At 32.8% G+C, this 18,521-nt stretch overlaps 2 protein-coding genes and 1 long non-coding RNA gene across 15 annotated transcripts; 2 read left to right on the top strand and 1 right to left on the bottom strand.

The window, feature by feature from the left end:
- The first annotated feature begins 905 nt into the window (after positions 1–905).
- Positions 906–2,337, top strand: LOC104728038 (putative membrane-associated kinase regulator 6). The gene is made up of 2 exons (XM_010447085.3): positions 906–1,788; positions 1,884–2,337. The coding sequence occupies exons 1-2, from the start codon at positions 1,086–1,088 to the stop codon at positions 1,889–1,891; spliced, it is 711 nt and encodes a 236-aa protein (XP_010445387.1). The 5' UTR covers positions 906–1,085; the 3' UTR covers positions 1,892–2,337.
- A 5,822-nt stretch (positions 2,338–8,159) lies between these two features.
- Positions 8,160–11,138, top strand: LOC104728010 (uncharacterized). 8 transcript variants are annotated; one of them, XM_010447077.3, is made up of 3 exons: positions 8,160–8,886; positions 9,645–10,359; positions 10,444–11,138. In XM_010447077.3, the coding sequence occupies exons 2-3, from the start codon at positions 9,666–9,668 to the stop codon at positions 10,824–10,826; spliced, it is 1,077 nt and encodes a 358-aa protein (XP_010445379.2). In that variant the 5' UTR covers positions 8,160–8,886; positions 9,645–9,665; the 3' UTR covers positions 10,827–11,138. The 8 variants fall into 8 exon arrangements, with proteins under 8 accessions (XP_010445379.2, XP_010445369.2, XP_087343250.1 ...); XM_087487124.1 differs by having other exon boundaries at positions 8,277–8,864; XM_087487127.1 differs by having other exon boundaries at positions 8,322–8,864; positions 9,650–10,359.
- A 1,180-nt stretch (positions 11,139–12,318) lies between these two features.
- On the bottom strand, positions 12,319–14,093 carry LOC147949019 (uncharacterized). Of its 6 annotated transcripts, none has more exons than XR_015581640.1 (5): positions 13,708–14,031; positions 13,376–13,432; positions 13,124–13,186; positions 12,662–12,700; positions 12,319–12,593 (listed from the first exon to the last, which is right to left on the bottom strand). It is a non-coding gene; the product is annotated as an uncharacterized LOC147949019 (long non-coding RNA). The 6 variants fall into 6 exon arrangements; XR_015581639.1 differs by having other exon boundaries at positions 12,319–12,557; positions 13,708–14,029; XR_015581642.1 differs by having other exon boundaries at positions 12,319–12,543; positions 13,708–14,029.
- Positions 14,094–18,521: the final 4,428 nt, after the last annotated feature.

The raw sequence follows: 18,521 nt of genomic DNA, 5'->3' as shown, positions 1-18,521 counted from the left end.
GTCTCGAACTTCCCAAATATGGATGACCCAAACAACAATCCTATTGATACCAGTGTTGTGTATTTCGTTGGAGGTTGAATCAAGGGTAGAGTAGGGTGCTATTGTTTTAGTTTTACCCATGGTGTGTGAGAGAGAAGATGAGTGTCGTCAAAGGTTGTTATTTAAAAAAAAAACTTAATGCAATGGATGAGAGAGAGTAATCAGGGATTGGAATGAAATGTTAATGACCATGAAATCATAGGTGTTTGGTATTATTTTCATTACGTTATAATTGGGTGGTAAACGTAAAGATGAAAATGAAGGATATACTTCAATGGAATTTTTTAATTACCTTAAAGATTGTAATAAGTAATACAAATAACGTCATAATAATAGTTATATGATTCTAATTGGTAGTGAAGATCTAAACCCCTTTCTTAATATTTCTAAATTTGATACCAAGCAATTTAAAAACGATTTTGGACAGGATTAATGTTACATACAATTCAGAACTTCAAATAGGTGTTCAGGATCTTGACACAGACATTAAACCAGAAATGATTTAGAATTTGGTGGTAGAATAGGAAAATTAAACCAAAGAAACCCAAGGATTAGGAGATTTTTGTGAAGGTATATCGGAGGTGGTAGCTGCTGGGAACGATGATTGTGAGAAAGTGAGTATAGGTGAATTTGACATCGTTTGGTTCATATCCTCCTGATGGGTGTAAAGGCTGTCAATTATATTTGTTGGACTTGTAACTGGTTTTATTTTGTTAGGCCCAATTTGAAAATGTAAAAACAATAGCCTTTAAGAATAAGAAAGGACATGTGTCAGTTATATAATAAGCCAGATGTCATGTTCTAAACAGAAGTTGAGAAAAACCTTCTCTTATTATATAAGATATACTACCGTTATAAAAAAAATTAGAATAAAATTATGTGTGTATGCATGTCCCTCTCTATATATATTACACTGAAACATATGTTCCCAATCCAAACATTGTTTTGTCTCAAACAAATTTCTCTGAACACACTCAACAAACATATCCCAATAACACCAAAAAAAAAAGCTATTAGCTAGAAAAAAAAAAACAAAAGAAGCAGCCATGGAAGAAGATAAACAAGAAGCTTCAATGCCACTAGTTCCGATAGACAGCTTCTCTTACAGCTGGTTAGTTAATTATCCTTCTTTAGAACCTTCCATTGATGATCATCATCAAACCTACGAAGATTCTTCTTCTTCATCTTCTTTCATCGAGATGGATCCAAGATTGCCTCCTTCAAGAAGATTCTTCATCAAAACATCCCATGAAAGTAGTTTCAAGTTCGATAACTTCGTCTCTTTCTCCGACGAAGATCACTCTTTGGTTCACGCCGACGAGCTTTTCCGCGACGGCTACGTCGTGCCTTATCGATTAAAAGCCACGTCAGTGGTTACCGAGGAAGAATCTGAGCCGTTGGATACAACAACCACGGGGAAGATTGAGACACTGGGAGTTAAGAGCAAGTCATCTCCTACTACGTCTTGTAGAAAGCTGAGGAGGGTTTCGAAATGGGTTTTGTTGAAGTATCTTGATTTCTTGACGCCATTGTGTAGAAGGTTAAAGAGATGTAGATCCGCTGGAATAACCGGAGGTATCGGTATGGATTCGAGGATCCGTGTAACGACCTCGTCTAGGAGCAGAGTTTATTCTGATGAGACCACATCGTCACCGAGAATAAGTGTAGCCGATGACTATTACTGGAGAAGGTCTTGTGACTCCGAGAGCTCTATTTACGAAGCCGTTCTTCATTGCAAGAAATCATTCGGTACGTTATTATAGTCTTATTTAACATTTTTTGTGTATAATCTTATAATTTTTTTGGATTAGTTGTTAATCTATTTTTGTGTTAATTTTAAACAGAGAAATGAGAAGAGTTCATGGAGGAGGAGCAGGTAGAAGTAGTAGAGATGGAGAATATTAAGCTTAAGAGAATAAGCAAATTGCATTAACACGTTACACATGGAGTGGGAGAAAGAGAGAGAGCAACTTGTGATGTGTCTTTTTGTTGTTTCTCTCTTTTGAATTAAAGAGATTGATGTGAATGATCCATGTGAATGTGTCATCTGATGTGGATCAAGAATGTTTTTGTTTTTTTACATGAGTGGGCACATTTATAGAAATATATATGGGGCTGCAAGCAGAATCAAGAAAATATTTTCAGATTTTCTTGGCTATTTTTTTCTCTATATATTTGAGAGCCATGTAAGTTAAATAGTTTCTTTTTATATATCATGTAAAACTATAAGTGACTGCCTACCCATGTTTACTTTTTCTTGGGTCCAATTGTGTTTGAATATTCTTACTTTTTGTGCAATTTTTGTCTTTTCTTGTCTTAGAGATCATACGGAGATGTCATCATGCATGATTGAACTCTTTTCTTATCATTATTGTAACTCAAATAATTAAATGGAGTTCAAAAGAAGTATGGTCTTCCCAAATATAAAATAGATATAAAAAAAACTATCCAAAACTATATCAATATAATTCATAACCAAGTGAAGACAGTTTCATATAGTGGTTCTAAAAGGTTGTAGTGAAACTAAATCCATATGTATTATTTGTTTACATAGACAAAATACTTTCCTTGGGAACAAAAACTAAAACATTAGTGTTTTTTCCATTTCACTTTTACTGATTATTTTGGTTCCACGACATGTATCATGAGTGTCTAATTTAGATTGTGACGCAACAACACTAACACAAACTACTAGATTATGATTGATATTTAAAAATGAATTACATTCAAACATATAACACATTCAAAACTAAATAAAAACAACTAACTTTTTTGTACTATAGAGGTTGTTGTTGGGTCAAATTTGGTTTTCCCAAACCACTAGTTTAGCGAACTATAATTCTGATTGACCATTATAGCATTTTGGTACAAGATATTTATAAGTAGGTGGATATCGTGATCTACATATTCTTTCGTTTTGTATGATTGTGTTTGTCATTTATATAAAGCTTTAGCATTTTCTGTAGGATTAGTTAAACACCGGACAATCTACATTCTATCACATGTATAAATACACTATATGATACTTATTAGGTACATATATATGATCAATAATTTAAATTGAGAATATTTGGAAATATACGACGACATACAATTTTAATCCTGTGTGAGTCATCATTTACCATTTTGTTAAGTCCAAAAATGAAAGAATCGTATTCACCAACAAAAAAAAAATGAAAGAATCGTGACGGCTAAATCTATGGGTTTAAACTTAATCTACCCAAACGTACTGCAAAATTCAGGAGTACATCACGGTTACGTGACGTCTCCTGTAGTGCGCGATTTAATCGTACTCTCGTTGATCTATGAGCATTACAGAATACAGATTATTATTATTTTTGCGTGTGTGTGTATGTATGTATAACCATTTTTGTATGATACTTGAATTTTCTTATATTTTCTAATTTTCTTATATAACCATTTTTGGTTAGGAATCAGATAAATGGCTTAGCCAAAATCAGGTGTCTCACGTACGATCTTATATGCAAGTGTTTTATTTATTTTATCTGGTGTGTCAATGGTTCAAGTAGAATGAAGTCTAACTCATCGAATTATCCGAACTTTTGTAGAATCAAACCAAAGTAGTTCCCAAATGACCAAGAGTTAAGTTATAAAAAATGATACTAAAATGATACGCTTAAGTTAAGGTATTTTGATACAATACAACATTCGCCTAAATTTTAATTACCCATGGCGTAAGAGATTTATGCAACTTTTAAGAATGATATTAACCACCAACAACATTCTCTACTTGTTTAATTAGATTACTAAATTTAAATTGTAAGAACTTGTACATTTCTAGTCGTTGTTCAATTCTCTACATTTTACTAATAGTTTTGAATATTTTAAATCTATATTTTAAATTTTAGATCGCCTTTAACCTTGGTTTATCCGTTTTAATGTGTTAATAGTTACTTTCCATTAATTTAAAATAGAAACGTAACGAGACATGTATCGTTTTTGCTGTCAACACATTTATCATCATATCTATTCTTCTTTTTTGGTTGGCAACTACTATATATCTATTGTCTATTAATCCATGTTGACTATATAAATTAAAGATTACACACACATTTGTCAACAAAAACACACTTTATTAATAAGTGGTCATAACGTGTTGGCAAACCAAAACGTGTATAAGAATTAAATACAATTAGCCCCATACACTAACTTAAACTCCGAGAAACTCAGTGTATTGAATCGCATTGGATTTGCATGTCATGATGCAACATATATCTATCGCTGTATCGCATTACAATTTAAGGCTGCATAAATGTAGTCTATAATGTGGAAGGGGACAAGCCTATGGTATTCTTTTAATCAGAATATTTTTTTTTTTTGTACAAAATCGGAATATAAGAAAGCGTAGTAGTATTAAGGTCGAATATATAGACTAAGGACCGATTTAAAGTAATTCACTTTTAGAAAAACAAATTTACCCATATCTTTGCAGCAACTTTGTAGCAGAAGATTTGCCATCTATATATAAATATTAACAGACCCTATAACATTAGAGACAAGATGGATTCCAAACAAAAATTATTTACTTTTAAAAGATAATTTAAAGCTTGAAATTATTGTAGCAAAGGACATTTTCACCCAAAAAGCCAGGCAAAAAGATTTCCCTAGGCATCATTTTTCTTCTGTAGATTTATAGGTTCAAGAAGATTTTGGAGTACATGCACTGAGAAATTTCATTGGTTACATTGCATCTAGATCCAAATATTTCAACCAAAATATATGTACAATCAAAAGCATTTAGTTAAGTTTCAATGCCTTGTAAAGCAGGACAAATAGTTTAGAAAAACCAGAACTATGAATTCGGGACTTTCAAAAGACGAAAGTTTATCAAAATTCATAGTAATTGCTACCATTTGTTCATCCGTACAATCAAAGTCATCATCTTGAATTTGAGACATTCGATAGATATGAAGTCATGAAATTTATAGTAATTACAACCGTTTCTTCCTAAAGTTAATCCAATATAATTAATTTTAGGGGTAAAATAAGAAAAAGGTTAATTATTTGTTTACAACGTTAAAAACTACTAAGTAAATATATTTTTTACTTAATAAATAATTACAATTTTCTTTACGTGAGTTATAATTTTAAAACATAATAAATGAATAAAAATATCACCTGTACTTTTACGTGTTATCATTACAAGAAAAAAAAAATCTACTAATGGTATTTCAGAGGCAAATTTCGTTTTTAAAACATGAAGTCAAATGCATACCATCAACCACTTTGGTTTTAATTGAAACCCACCAATTTATTGGTTAAATATATCAATAATGCACATATTGGTAGTAACATTCTAGAGCTATATGTGAACAAAGGGGCAAACAAAAATATCTTTCTCGTTTATTTAAACCACACACCATAATGGAGACAAATTCAAACTCAAGATGTTCTAATTAAACATCACCTAGGATCTCTTATCCCCATACCGAATTATAACCGACAAAATGCAAATAGAGAAATATTAGGCAACAAAAACCGAAGCTTCATTCGGATTAATTAAGCCGCTTGAATAGTGACACAAAAGTTTATTTTGACAAAATGAGAGAAGATATAATTGGGAAGAAACTCTAGTTCTCACGTGCTGGTGAGACAAAACAAGGAGACATATAGACAAGATATGTTCCGAGAAGATCCAAAGCATTCCTCGTGACACTGTTCCTATCTCCTACCTTCATCTCTTTATCATCTCCTTTCTTATTTCATCTTCTTCTTCTTGGGGGACCAAAAACACGAACATATACAGTATTATATGGTCATTTTTCATTTGTCATAATATCTATCGCGAGAGAGCGATATATACTAGATTCATGCATGTATCTATCTATGTTTTCGGTATCAGTCGTCAATTTCAACGCTTGGTTTGTTCATATGGATCAAGATGTATATATGTGAATTTTCTTTACGTGTGTTTTGGTTTGTTGATTTCATTAATTATCTTTAACGATTCAAGAAATATGATTATATCAATCGAATCATCTATCTAGTGGGTGTGTGTGTTTTTTTTTCTTTTTCTTTTTACGGTTTTTCTGAACCTTAAATCCCGATGGTTAGCATGAAATCATATATGACATGCTGGAAGTTTTCATGGATTTATTATTTAGTTTGGTAAGAGACACTTCACAATAAAATTTAGATCATATATTTATAAATCTAGCAGGTGTCTAAAGTTCAAAGACAAAAAAAAACAAAAACAATTTCATAAACGATGAAATTGTGATCTAGAGAGATAACTCGTTGTTGATGAATGTGAAAGAACAATTATAATTAGTTCGATATATCAAAAGAGTTGAGCGTACAATAGACTTGGGTCGACATATACCAAAATCTTTAGATCATACTTTTGACTGGTCATAAGATGGCAAAAGATAAAGATTTTATTGGTCGACCATATTAGTGATGATCACGAGGCGTACTCCCTCTTCTTTCTTTTCTTTCGAGAAATTTCGGGAAAACCCTATTTCCTCATATCAAAGACAAAGACCATAATTTCATTTATTTTTGTCGCAGCCGATGCTCGAGCACAAGACTTGACGTAACTACTGCCAGTTTAACTTCGAACTTGTCGTTACTGGAATGTTTAAGCTGCATTCTTATCTCAATCGAAGTTGAACTACCCGATGTCCGAAATATTTTTGTTTGCACGTAACGTATATATTGTACTTGTGCTATACTGCTATCTATCAACCTTATGCCAACATGCATGTGTTCCCAAACACCACTGTACAATAATAAATTCTACGAAAATACTGTTACTTCATATCCCACGACGTTAGAGTGGAATTCTGATTCATAATTAATCATTTAATTTTGCTATATTATGATGTTTTCATTTATACATTTGCATTTTAAAAAAAAAAAAAACTTAAAATATATAATACGTGTGTAAGCTGTAGGATGAAAAGCTATAAAGTAAATTAGTCTATATATTTTCCATATGTTTTATTTTTGAAATGGAAGAAAACATAATGATTGAAGAAACAAAAACCTTTTGATGATACATAACAGAGAATTGAACCAGAACCAGAACCAGATTCAAAGCAGATGTTAATGGTCATGAAATGGTACATAACGAGAAGGAACATCACAGCTAATCAAGTCCCATGATCACCAATGAATATTGTCCCAAAACAACATATTTTTTTTATTCCGTGTAAAATTAAATCAGACAAAAAGTAACATCTATAACACTAGCCACACGTCGTCCATATCATTAGGTAAATGACTTTTCATAGTACAATACTATATATACAGTAAATATATAAAACAGTCATAAGATGTTCTTAATTCGGATCTTAAAGCTATTTTGTAGCCAATAAACAAATGCTATAGTCGTCACTCGTCAGGAACACATGTGATAAATTCTGATCGACGTTGAGTCCTGGATGGACTTAGATCATTAACATATCTTTCGACAGAACAACAACAACAACAACAAAAGAATCAATTTGAGAAGGAACCAAAATGTATCTGTAGTTATAATTATATACCGATTAATCCCGACAAGAAAACACTAGAACTAGCTAGATCATGATTAATCACGTCATTGTACTTGGGAAAAAAAAATTGTTGACCAAAAAAATAGTTTATTATGTAAATATGAAACGACCAACGAATATGATGCAAGGTTTATGTTGCTTACTGGTCAAGTCACGATTTGCTAACTAATTTTGGCCAAAATAAATATTTGATTAGATTCATATAATAAGCCAACGAAACCATTATCTTAACTCATGCCTTTTGTCGGACGAGAATCAATTCGTTAACTAGTCATATGACTCATGTTATTCGATTAAGCATATATATATTTTTTTTTGTTTTATACAAATTATTACATGATTCATGATTTCAGTATATATTGCTTTATCAATGTTCAATATATATATATATATATATATATATATATTTATAATATACTAGTAATGTGCCAAAAAAAAAAAAATGTAGACCAAGGGAATCGTTTGAAAGGAGAGATGTGGATAAGATATATTAATTAGTTTTTGGCATATATTCTCCCATGACAAAATTACATAATTTCGTTCATTTTTTTTCCCGGACTTTTCTTGTAATCACCGAGCATCATCTTACACCAATTCTTTAACGGAACATAGACAAGGATGTGACACCCAATATTTCTCATATTTTAATGAAAATTGAAAAACAAAATGTGAGAACTACGTAGATATATTTAGACAAAATAATATAATTGTTTGCTTGTATAGTGAGTGCCTGAGTGGTGTTGTAAATTTTTTTTTTTTTCTGTCAATGGTTGTCTTCTTTAAATATTATATCCATTAGTTGATTATCTTTTTTTATAATGGCTACATCTAATTTTATTTTATTTTTTGACATCCAACTACATCTAGTTTTAAAATTATGATTCAGTGCAGTGATTCACTAACTGAAATTTTTATAAGTTTGAGCAGATGTTTATAGCGTAATTGGGGTGACTTATTAGTTAGTTGGCTTTTCAGATAACAAATCTAATTAATGTAATGGATAGAGTTTACTGGGCTTAATAAGGAAACCATTTGTGGCCCATATAACTCCAAAAAATTCAAAAAATTATAATTAATTTTTTTTCTTTTTTTTTTTTTCCACATTCCCCAACGCCGAGAAAGAGAGACGAGGAAGAAGAGAGGAACAGAGGAAGAAGAAGAAGGCGAAGCGACGACGAGAAAGAGACGAACGGAGAGAGAATCTAAGACACGGATACGTATACTCTCGTCTCGTGTATTTTTGTTCTCATTAACGTTAGAGAAAAGTGAATTCGCCTCCGATTCCTTCGTCGCGAAACCTAAGCGGTGAGGGTTTCTTCATTCCCCGGTAAAGCTTCCGTTTTCTCGGGAAAGTTTCCATTTTTCTTGGTTGATTGAGGAATTTTTAGGTTATTGTTGGGAAATCTAGGTTTAATTATCACCCCTTTCGTTGTAATCGTTGAGGAGCTTCTTGTTCCATTTTTTTTTTTCCGTGGCGTATAATCTATTTGACACTCCCTAGAAAATAAAGAAAAAAATTGGGTCTTTTTAACTGTTGAAGCGGTTAAAAACAGTAATTTCAGTCGTTGTCTTGCTTTTATTGAACTTATGTGAGTTTTTGTGGTATGTCATGTGAGGAAGGTTGCGTGTCTTTTAAAGGTTACACTATTTGGGCATTTACTGTTGTTATATATGATTGAGCTAAAATGGCAACTTGGTGGTTCCTTTAGGTGAAAAGGGTTGTTGGTTAACAACATTGTTGCTTTTTAGCATTAACAACTCATTCCACAGGCGTTGCATTCTCATCTGTCTTTGAGCATAATAAAGTTAGTGAATTGTCAAGCTAATAGTTGAACTAGAGGCTGTTTTTGTCCTTTTTTTTTTTTTGCATCTTCATTTTGTTATGCTAATGTGATCTTGTTTTCATCACTTGTTGTTATGTGAATTGTCGTTGCTTCTTGTTTGATTGTTCTGAAGATTCATCAGTATGTGTTTTTTCCAGATACGATAATGGTTGAAGTTTTTGGCTTTGTGTAATTTTATTGTAAAATAGTTGTAAATATGAGCACACTGTTGAAACTAAGAGAGAATTTATTTTTTTGCCAGAGAAGATTTTAAAGAAAGATCATGGATATTTCAGAGAAGATGGACCAACTGAACCAAGGCTCGAGCTCATCTCTTACAAATAAGCGAAAAAGAGGTCGTCCTCGCAGAGACGATTGCCAGACTCAGCAACCAGTGAACCAACCTGTTAGTACTACTATGGATGACAATCTGATAGGTCAAGTTGTTTCTGGTGTCGTTGAAGGTTCTTTCGAGGCAGGCTATTTTCTCAATGTTAAGGTTGCTGACACGGAAAAGCAATTGAAAGGCATCGTTTTCTTACCAGAGAAAGTCATTCCAGTTACCCCAGCTACTGATTTGTTTCCCCAAGCTAAGATGTATGCAAGAGAAGATTTCCCGCTTCCCTCGCTAAACCAGCAAGCTCCACTTCAGGGGAAGAAAAATGCTGGGAATCAAACTGATGACCTCGGCTCTGAGCCTCAAACCGATGCCTTGACTGCTGCTAAAAACCAATCTGCTACTTGCATCACATCGCTGCCTTATAATTTTCCAATGAGTGATGGGGGTGCTGGTTCTGTGGCTATCGGTAAGAGGAATTATCCTATTGATACACTGATGAAAGATGTTGATGGCTCTTCTGCAGAGGAGAAACTCACCGAACCTGAAGGCCAAACCCTCTCTCTGATGCCACAGTTTGCTAGTGATGGTGCACCCAAAGAGAATCATACTGTCCTGAGATCTGAAGCTTGTCCAGCAAGTAAGGAAGCAGTTACAGTCACTACTACTTCACCTAAAGATTCAATAGCTAAAGGCTCTACTACTTTGGTTGATTTCTTTTCAGCACCTGAAACTTTGCGAAAGCAGGCCATGGCTTCCAGCTCTACACTGAACCTTGAACTCTTTCAGAATGAAACTAATCGATCGGGAACAGAGGATGAGAAATCTCCTGCAGATGCTGAACCTCGTGGAGTGGAGGAAAAACCGGCTTCTACTGTTGATGATGTGCCAGAAGAGCTTCAGCTAGAGCTTGGCCACAAGAAGATGAGTGCTTCATCCATTGCTACTGAAGCAAAACCTGACCAGATTGCTTCATCAAAGAGTGGGTTCTTGACGAATGTGTTTGATGGAAGAGAAGAAACAGCAAAAGAACCCCAAGAACGTAATGCAGCTTCAGAGAGTGGCTTGCCAGAGGCAACAACACAAGTAGATGGTAAGGATTCTTGAAAAAGTGGATGCAACATCAAAGAAGCTGTTGGTATTATTGAAAACTGAACAGTTATTTTGTTCCCTTCCTTTTGGTTAGAATAGTTAGTAGAAAACGCTTAGTAGGCGGCTTTCTTCTCTCATTTGTGGCATTTTGGTTTTTTGGCTTTTGCCGAAGAAAAAAAAAACACTTAGGCTAATTTTTTTTGCCTTAGTTATGTTTCCCCTTATGGTTAAGCAACTTTGGTGGTTCTCTCACATTCCCATGTTCAGGAAGAAAAGACGATTTGCTGATGCAAAATCTGAATGATATGAACAGGCTTTTTGATTAAATGATCCATTTCTAATATTATGTCAAATATTTTGGAATTGAGCATAAAACTGAGCATTTTGTATTATATGGGGGGTAATAGTAAATTTTCAGCTTTTAGAATAATCACAAAACCTGAACTTGTCTTTTTACTGATCATAGTGCCTGATGGGAAGCCAGTGATATGATCTGTTTCGTATTACAAAACTCTGTACTTTGCAGCCTGATGTTCTAAAACCTCATGATAAATAAGATTTATCCTCAAGAACCTGATCATGACCATCCTCGGTTATTTGATATTGGTTTAGGCTCTAGGAATACCAGAAATGGTATCAGACATTTTAACAATAACAAGAAAAAGAAATGGTATTGGCCATGGTACTGTGAAACCATCACAGCAGGTAGATAGTTAAGCGTTTGGGTTGTCAAAAGACATACTTGTTCATTAGGAAAGAGAAGCATTTCAGTTTAGTCAAGGGACTGAATCCTCTTGAGCACTGTAGTTATAACTCCCCTGAATCCCTGATGGAGTTAGGATGCGTTTATGATTGTTGTAAACATATAGCTTTGCTTTGAAAAGACTAACAACTTGAAAAACCGTATTTGCTTATTTGATCAGATCAGCTACTCTCAAAAAGATGAGCATTGTAGTTACGATTTTTACCAATATATCACCATGATGGTGCCTGGCAACTTGTTCACGTAAGCCAATGAGTTCTTTTACAATTAAGTCTCTGGCAAGTTATTTTTACTACGATACGAATGTAACATCCGAGTTAGTATAAGACAAGTATCTTCAGAAATATTTATCATCAATTGCTGTAATTTTTTTTTCACAGAGTTATATTTGTCTTCTCTCCTTGTTATTGATATAGATATAAGATTGAGTTTATTATCAAAATAGGCACTCCAAGAAATCAATCTTCGGATTTAGGCATTGCACATCGGAAGGCATTAAAGAAGCCAATTGTATACTGTTCATGACCATATTAACCCTCTTCAGTTAGGCGGGAGTTTTAGATGACATCACCTGTATTAATCGTGGGTACTGTTCAGTTTTTGTTGTATATACAGAAGATGTTTGTAACAATTTTTTTGTCCATACGAAACTACATGTTTGTTTTATTCACAGTTATGTATTTAATTAGTAATATAGTGTGATGTTAAAAAAAAAATTAGTAAAAGTATTACTTGTTCAGAGAATTTTACCAAATAATATTATTAGAACCTTAAAGTGTATTTTCTTCTTGTTAACATGAATTTTTGATCCACTATAAGTCAATTACAAATCAATAACTCAATATATACACTGATTTTATGAAACTTTCAAGATGTCGATTTTATCAGAACAACTACTCATTTTTGAATTAGAGTCCAGATCCAGATGATTGGTCATAGTTAACGTAGAAGCTCTCCATTCTTCTTGATCTGTCCACGTACACCTTCTCATGTATGTTTTTTTAATGTATCTTCAGAAACTAGTGGAAACAAATGATAAGAGAACAAAACAGAGGAAAGAAGTAAACTTCCCCCCTAATGGTCGTACCTTTAGAGGATGATGAAGAGAGTTCAACATTTGTTTCACCTACATAGATTCAGATCAACGATATAGTAGGAGTAAAGAACTTTGGAAACTAGAACATCTTTATAATTCTTGTTATAACTAAGTTGACAACTATTACATGCAGCAGATGTTGGAGATATCTCAGTTCTTCTTGTTCAAACTATAACCTAAAGGCAAGAGGGATCAACGAACCCAAGGGAAACGAATTGGATACCGCGGTGGTGTTAAAACTATACCCTAAAGCCAAGATAGATTACTAAACCCAAGGGAACCAACTTAAAACTTCGGTGGTGTTCAAAACTATACCCTAAAACCAAGATAGATGACTAAACCCAAAGGAAACCAGTTTCATCTTGCAGTGGTAGTCAAAACTATACCCTAAATACAAGACCGATGAATGAGAACCCAAAGGAAAACCAATTAAACTCGCACTGATATACTTACCTTGAGATAAAGAGTCCAATTCCTCAAATGGTTATGGATCGAGCTTGGCACAGTCGCATAATTCTTCATAGACAAAACAAAAGGATATGTTAGCTTAGTACTCTACTCGAGATTCTTATAATGAAACAAGGAAGTACAATGTTCAAGCCGAATTAAATATAATAGCTCTAAGATCGCTACATAAAAACTAACACTAGCTAGAGCCTAGAGTCCGAAGGAACAAACATTATCTCTCCGAATTTTGATATGTACCAAAACTTTCGTGGGCTATGTATCAGACTCATCATCCTCATCTTCTACAACCTCAATCTTCAAAACCGAACCATATATTGAAAAGAAAACAAACGAATTTTATTAGAAAACACAAAGCATAAAGAAGATTTTAAGCAAACATCTCAAATCCAAGCAAAACGTGGTAAGGCTAAGAACAAATCACAAATCAATAAGAACAACATAATTACCCATTTAGCTAGCAATTCTAGCAAAACCCAGAAAATTTCAAGTTTCTTGAGAATATAAAAAAGGAGGTGAGAACGCAATATCAATAAGAAATCAACGGCAAAAAACTTTTGGAAAAGACGAACCTTGCTAATAGTGGGGAAGTGGAAAGGATCTGAATCATCTAGAGCTTGCATCGATTTAGAACGATCAAAACATGCATTGGAAGTGGAAAGGATCTGAACCAATGTAGGGAAAATCAAAACATGCAAGTCTCTAAGACGAGATCTCCTTCGACATCACCGGACATCCCCTAGAGTTTTGATATCAGATCCTCCGCGCCTTCACCACCGGAGAACCATCATAAATTCCGTCCGATGATCGAGACAAAAAGGTTTAGAGAGGTTCACTCGGATTTCAAAGGGTGACAGAGGATTATGTTCTCTGGAATTTATCTTCCTAAACAGTAAATCCTTCGCAATGGCGATCTAAATTGATAGGAGCTAAAGCATGACGTCATTAACTAAAGGACAAAAATGTCTTTTAACGTGTGAGGAGTTCCTAAATCTGAACATCAGTGCCTATAGTGCCTAATTCCGAAGTTTAGTTTGTTGTCGGTGCTCTTTTCTTAAATAACTCTATAAGATTCGTATCTTAATAATTTTTCTAGTGGATCCCAATAGTACTTGTCGCCTTTTGTAAAGCATAACATAGAAATAAAACTGCTTAAAACAGAACAAAGAGAAACCAATGAAATTAAATGATAGTAGGTCCAAAACCAGGTAATGTTGAGACAAAGACAAAGACAAAGACAAAGACAAAGACAAAGGCAAAGACGTATCCAAAAAAGAAATGAGATCTCAAAGTGTGAGTTCTTACTGGTTTGGCCCTTTGATGGTACTCAAAGGTTAATGTTACGAGAAAAAGTGTATTTGTTTCCTTGAAACGTGGTTTGGTATTCGTCTCATTCTTTCTTTGTCCCATCACAAACTCAATAGTTTCATTTGGATGTATATATACTTTTTACTTTTAAAAAATTATAAAAGCACTTGAAAACTATAAACAAAATTGTTGATCGCGTTCAGAAAAATATTCACTGACATGCCAAAAATGTACATGTCAGAGGAAAAAACCGTGAGACCAAATAAGTTATCAAATTGTTTATTTAATTAATTTAATCTTAATCTTTTGAATGAACTAATTATGGATCAACTTAATCTAATTTTTGCTGGTTTGAGGAACTCACCGTAGATCGGTAAGCTTCCTAAAGAGCAAATATGTCATACACAATTACTACATGTAAGATAATTTTTTAGGCAAGGTTCTCCAAGGCTTAAATTAGAAGAAAAAAAATGATTAGCCAAAATTACGACCTCTATTGGGATTAAAACTTCTCATTTGTAAGTTTCACAATTCGAAATAGTTTTAAGCCTGTTGATTTAATTTGTTGACAAGTATATATGTGACAAGAATAAAATGGGGAACTATAGCTAAATGCATGCATGATATGTTGTGATGTGTGAGTCTGTGACAGAGAAGTGGTAAAGAGGTTGGGGATTCCAAAGCAAGAGGGGTCCATAAAACTGGCTTTCGTCTCCCACACTCTCTCGTACGTTACTGCGTCAGTCTTCATTTTTTTCTTGAACACTATTATAAGACTCCTATCAGGCTATCACCAATTCGTTTTCATATGCTTTACCTTTTTTTATTCACGGATGTATATATAGAAAAATAGATTTTGATAGATCAGTCTAATTCATATACTATATAATTTTTATTTTAATATACTAGTCATTTTGACGGAAGAATACATTTTACAAAAATAAAATTAAGTAGACGTAATATGGACAAATGCGAAAAAGGAGATGATGGCCTAACTTCTTAGTGGATACAACAACAACAGTTCCTAGTGGACTGAATAGGCGTCAATATCTATCAATATATATGAAGACTATATATGTTTCGTGCAATCCATACCAAATTGTTGACTTTGATATTTTGATAACCTCCCGAAATGATTCCAAACTAATCTTTGTAGGTCTCAATGCAATCGTAGAAGAGTTGACTCAAATTATGGTTTCTTAACGCCATAATAAATTTTATCAACCACTAGAAACCACCATTAAAAAAAATTACACCATTATATAATGCTCATAATATATACTTTTAAACACTGAAAACATATGTCAAAATTGGTTCATTTGTTATATAGTATATCTATATAACAATTGGTTCAGTTGTTATAGAGAAGTATACATGCAGATATTAAAACTATAATTCATGATCTCAAACCGATTTCCATAAGGATATAATGACAAAGAAATCGACTCTAAACGTAAAAATAAAACATAAGTATTTGTGTTTTAGACAATAAACATTCCAAGATGATCAATTTAGTAGAGTGCAAACTGCAAACGAAAGATAATTGTACACACAAAACTTTGTACAGAAGAAAATAACGTGTGGAAAAAAGATCAAAGAGTTGCTTTTACCGAAGGGAGACAATGACTTAGTGGCGAAATAGAAAGGTTGGGTCGTATTGCGTGTCATCAAAAGTTAGAATACATTTTTACTGTTCGTCCCTGTCATATTTAGATCACATTTTCCCTAAAAGAAGTTGGTTTTATAGCAAAAGCATGTGATGCTGACTTGGGAAATTATGCCACAAACGCTAGAAAGAGATGTTCTAAATTTTTAATAAAAGGTAACGTCTAGGAATATACAACTATGAAGTGAACCAACTATCTACTCAATTCGTAATATACATCTCTAGAGGTTAGTAAGAGCAAGAGAAGCCTCAAATCCAAAACTTTGTATATTTTTGCAAGACATGATGTTTAACAACAAGTTTATGTTTCAGAGGATTCAAGGGTTGTTATACTTGTTCAAGAATTTATTATTTATCTTCATAAAATCTCTATTTCTCAAAAGAAACCAATAAGACCATACCAGATCCAATATGAATTAGGAGAGGGGAAAAGAGTATATTTTGTTGAACCTTTTTCTTTTGTTCTTATTTTCAACAGCTTTTTGGCATGTGATCTTATTTTAAAGTTAAAGATCCCCACACACACACACAAAATCCCAACTTTTTACATGTTTAAAATATAAAAGGATGTAACACATAATACTTTACCAATGAAAAATGTTAATATAACTGAAAGCAAAGTGTGTATCCCACTTGTCACAACAGACAAATTAATATGAATTGGAAATAAATCACTTTGACCATACAATGTGTATCCCACTTGTACCCATTTTCGAACCAAAAACAGGTTTTTAAGATGGATAATCACTGCAGCCTATTGTGTTTACTTTGTAAAACTATCTATCATTTTTTCTTTAAAACTTAACGCATGTATGTTGGAAGCATGATGTGCTATGTTTTAAGTAACTTTTAGCAAATCTCTTTCTTTGCTTATCATTGAATCTAGCCTGTGAATGGTTGTCTAGTCTGTTCCGAACCGGATTAAAGTCAGACCAATTCGCAGTAAATTCATCATTCACAATTTCAGACCAGTATGTACCCATACTATAAAACTCCATACTGCTCTGCAATTGAAAAAAAAACTGTGTACTATGGGAATTGTACTATTGGTATGATTTTTTCTGTTTACACCTTAAAAATTCCATACCAACTCTATACCAAAAGTGAAAGTTGAATAAAAACATGATTCTTAACTAGTTGGATCCAAGTTCTTTTGTTCTCATTGGTTAAATTTGTGTTTCTTTGTACTTTTGAAAAATGTGTATACATATGATCATTCATAAATTAAAAATCCACAAAATAAAAAATCGCATTCCCAAAAAAAAAAAAACTAGAGCGACAAGAGAGAACTCTATTCTTTTCAATATTAGATTTTTTTTTTTTGAATAAACCATTTATTTCAGTAATCGAAATAATATTATTATGGAATAGTCGACATAATAAATTTTGATTTGTACTTCTAAATACATCTTGTAATAATAATTATTAATTATGATAAAAATATTATTAAAATAATTTTAATTATTTGTACACACCACTCCATACTATGATCTGATTTATACCATTCATAATAGTATGGTGTTATGCATACTATTGTATGGTGTTGTGCATATTAATGTTTACTTCATACTACAGTCCATTCTACTCCATACTAAAATGTTATTACGCACTATCTAGTATGGAGTGTGTAAAGCAACCATTCAAAGTCTAGGTATATTTTAACATCATATTAATGTCTTATCTAGTCATTTAAGATTTCAGTTCATTCTCGTAAATCTAGACAGTTCGGATTGCATTTTTGCTTGCGAAAAATTAAAGAGAATAATCCAAACCGATCGGTCTCCTCTAAATCCAAAACCAAAACTTTTGAGAAATTTCAATACTTTTGTTGATTTGGCCGAATAAATCCAACGTTTATTAAACTGAACATTCTACTAAATTTGCCTAATGTTTAAACTAGTTCGATAAACTCACCGCAAAATGGAAAATGTATTTGGTTGTGGTTAATATTTATTTATTTTGGATCAAAATGTGCAAATTTGAGTTTTCTACTTTAAATTTATATAATTGGTTGATCACTTGTTTGACAACACAAAGGTCAATCACGTCATTTTCATCTGGTTTTGAGTTAAAACTTCTACACTAAACAAAGAACAAAAACCAAAAACAAAAAAACTATGAAATAAAATTTTTTGGATTATTATGATATACTGGCTGATCACTTTTTTGATATATACATTTTTATATTTTAATTTGGAAATTATATATACTCTTATTGGTGCTTTGAATTAGACTAAAACACCAAGAAACATGCCAATTGTCATCCAGGTCAATGCTAGTTTTCGCATTGGCCACACAAATATTATATGACATTATATATGTGTAAAGCACATAATACAGCACAGACAAAATCAATGGTTCTTAAAATTTCCACCCAATTTGGCACAAAACTCCTGACCTATGCAAATGCAA

Source organism: Camelina sativa, chromosome 2 (assembly GCF_030686135.1).
Source record: "Camelina sativa cultivar CO46 ecotype springtype chromosome 2, ASM3068613v1".
NCBI lineage: Eukaryota > Viridiplantae > Streptophyta > Magnoliopsida > Brassicales > Brassicaceae > Camelina > Camelina sativa.
The sequence above is the reverse complement of the archived record's forward strand: the minus strand, read 5'-3'. Positions and strand labels throughout refer to the sequence as shown.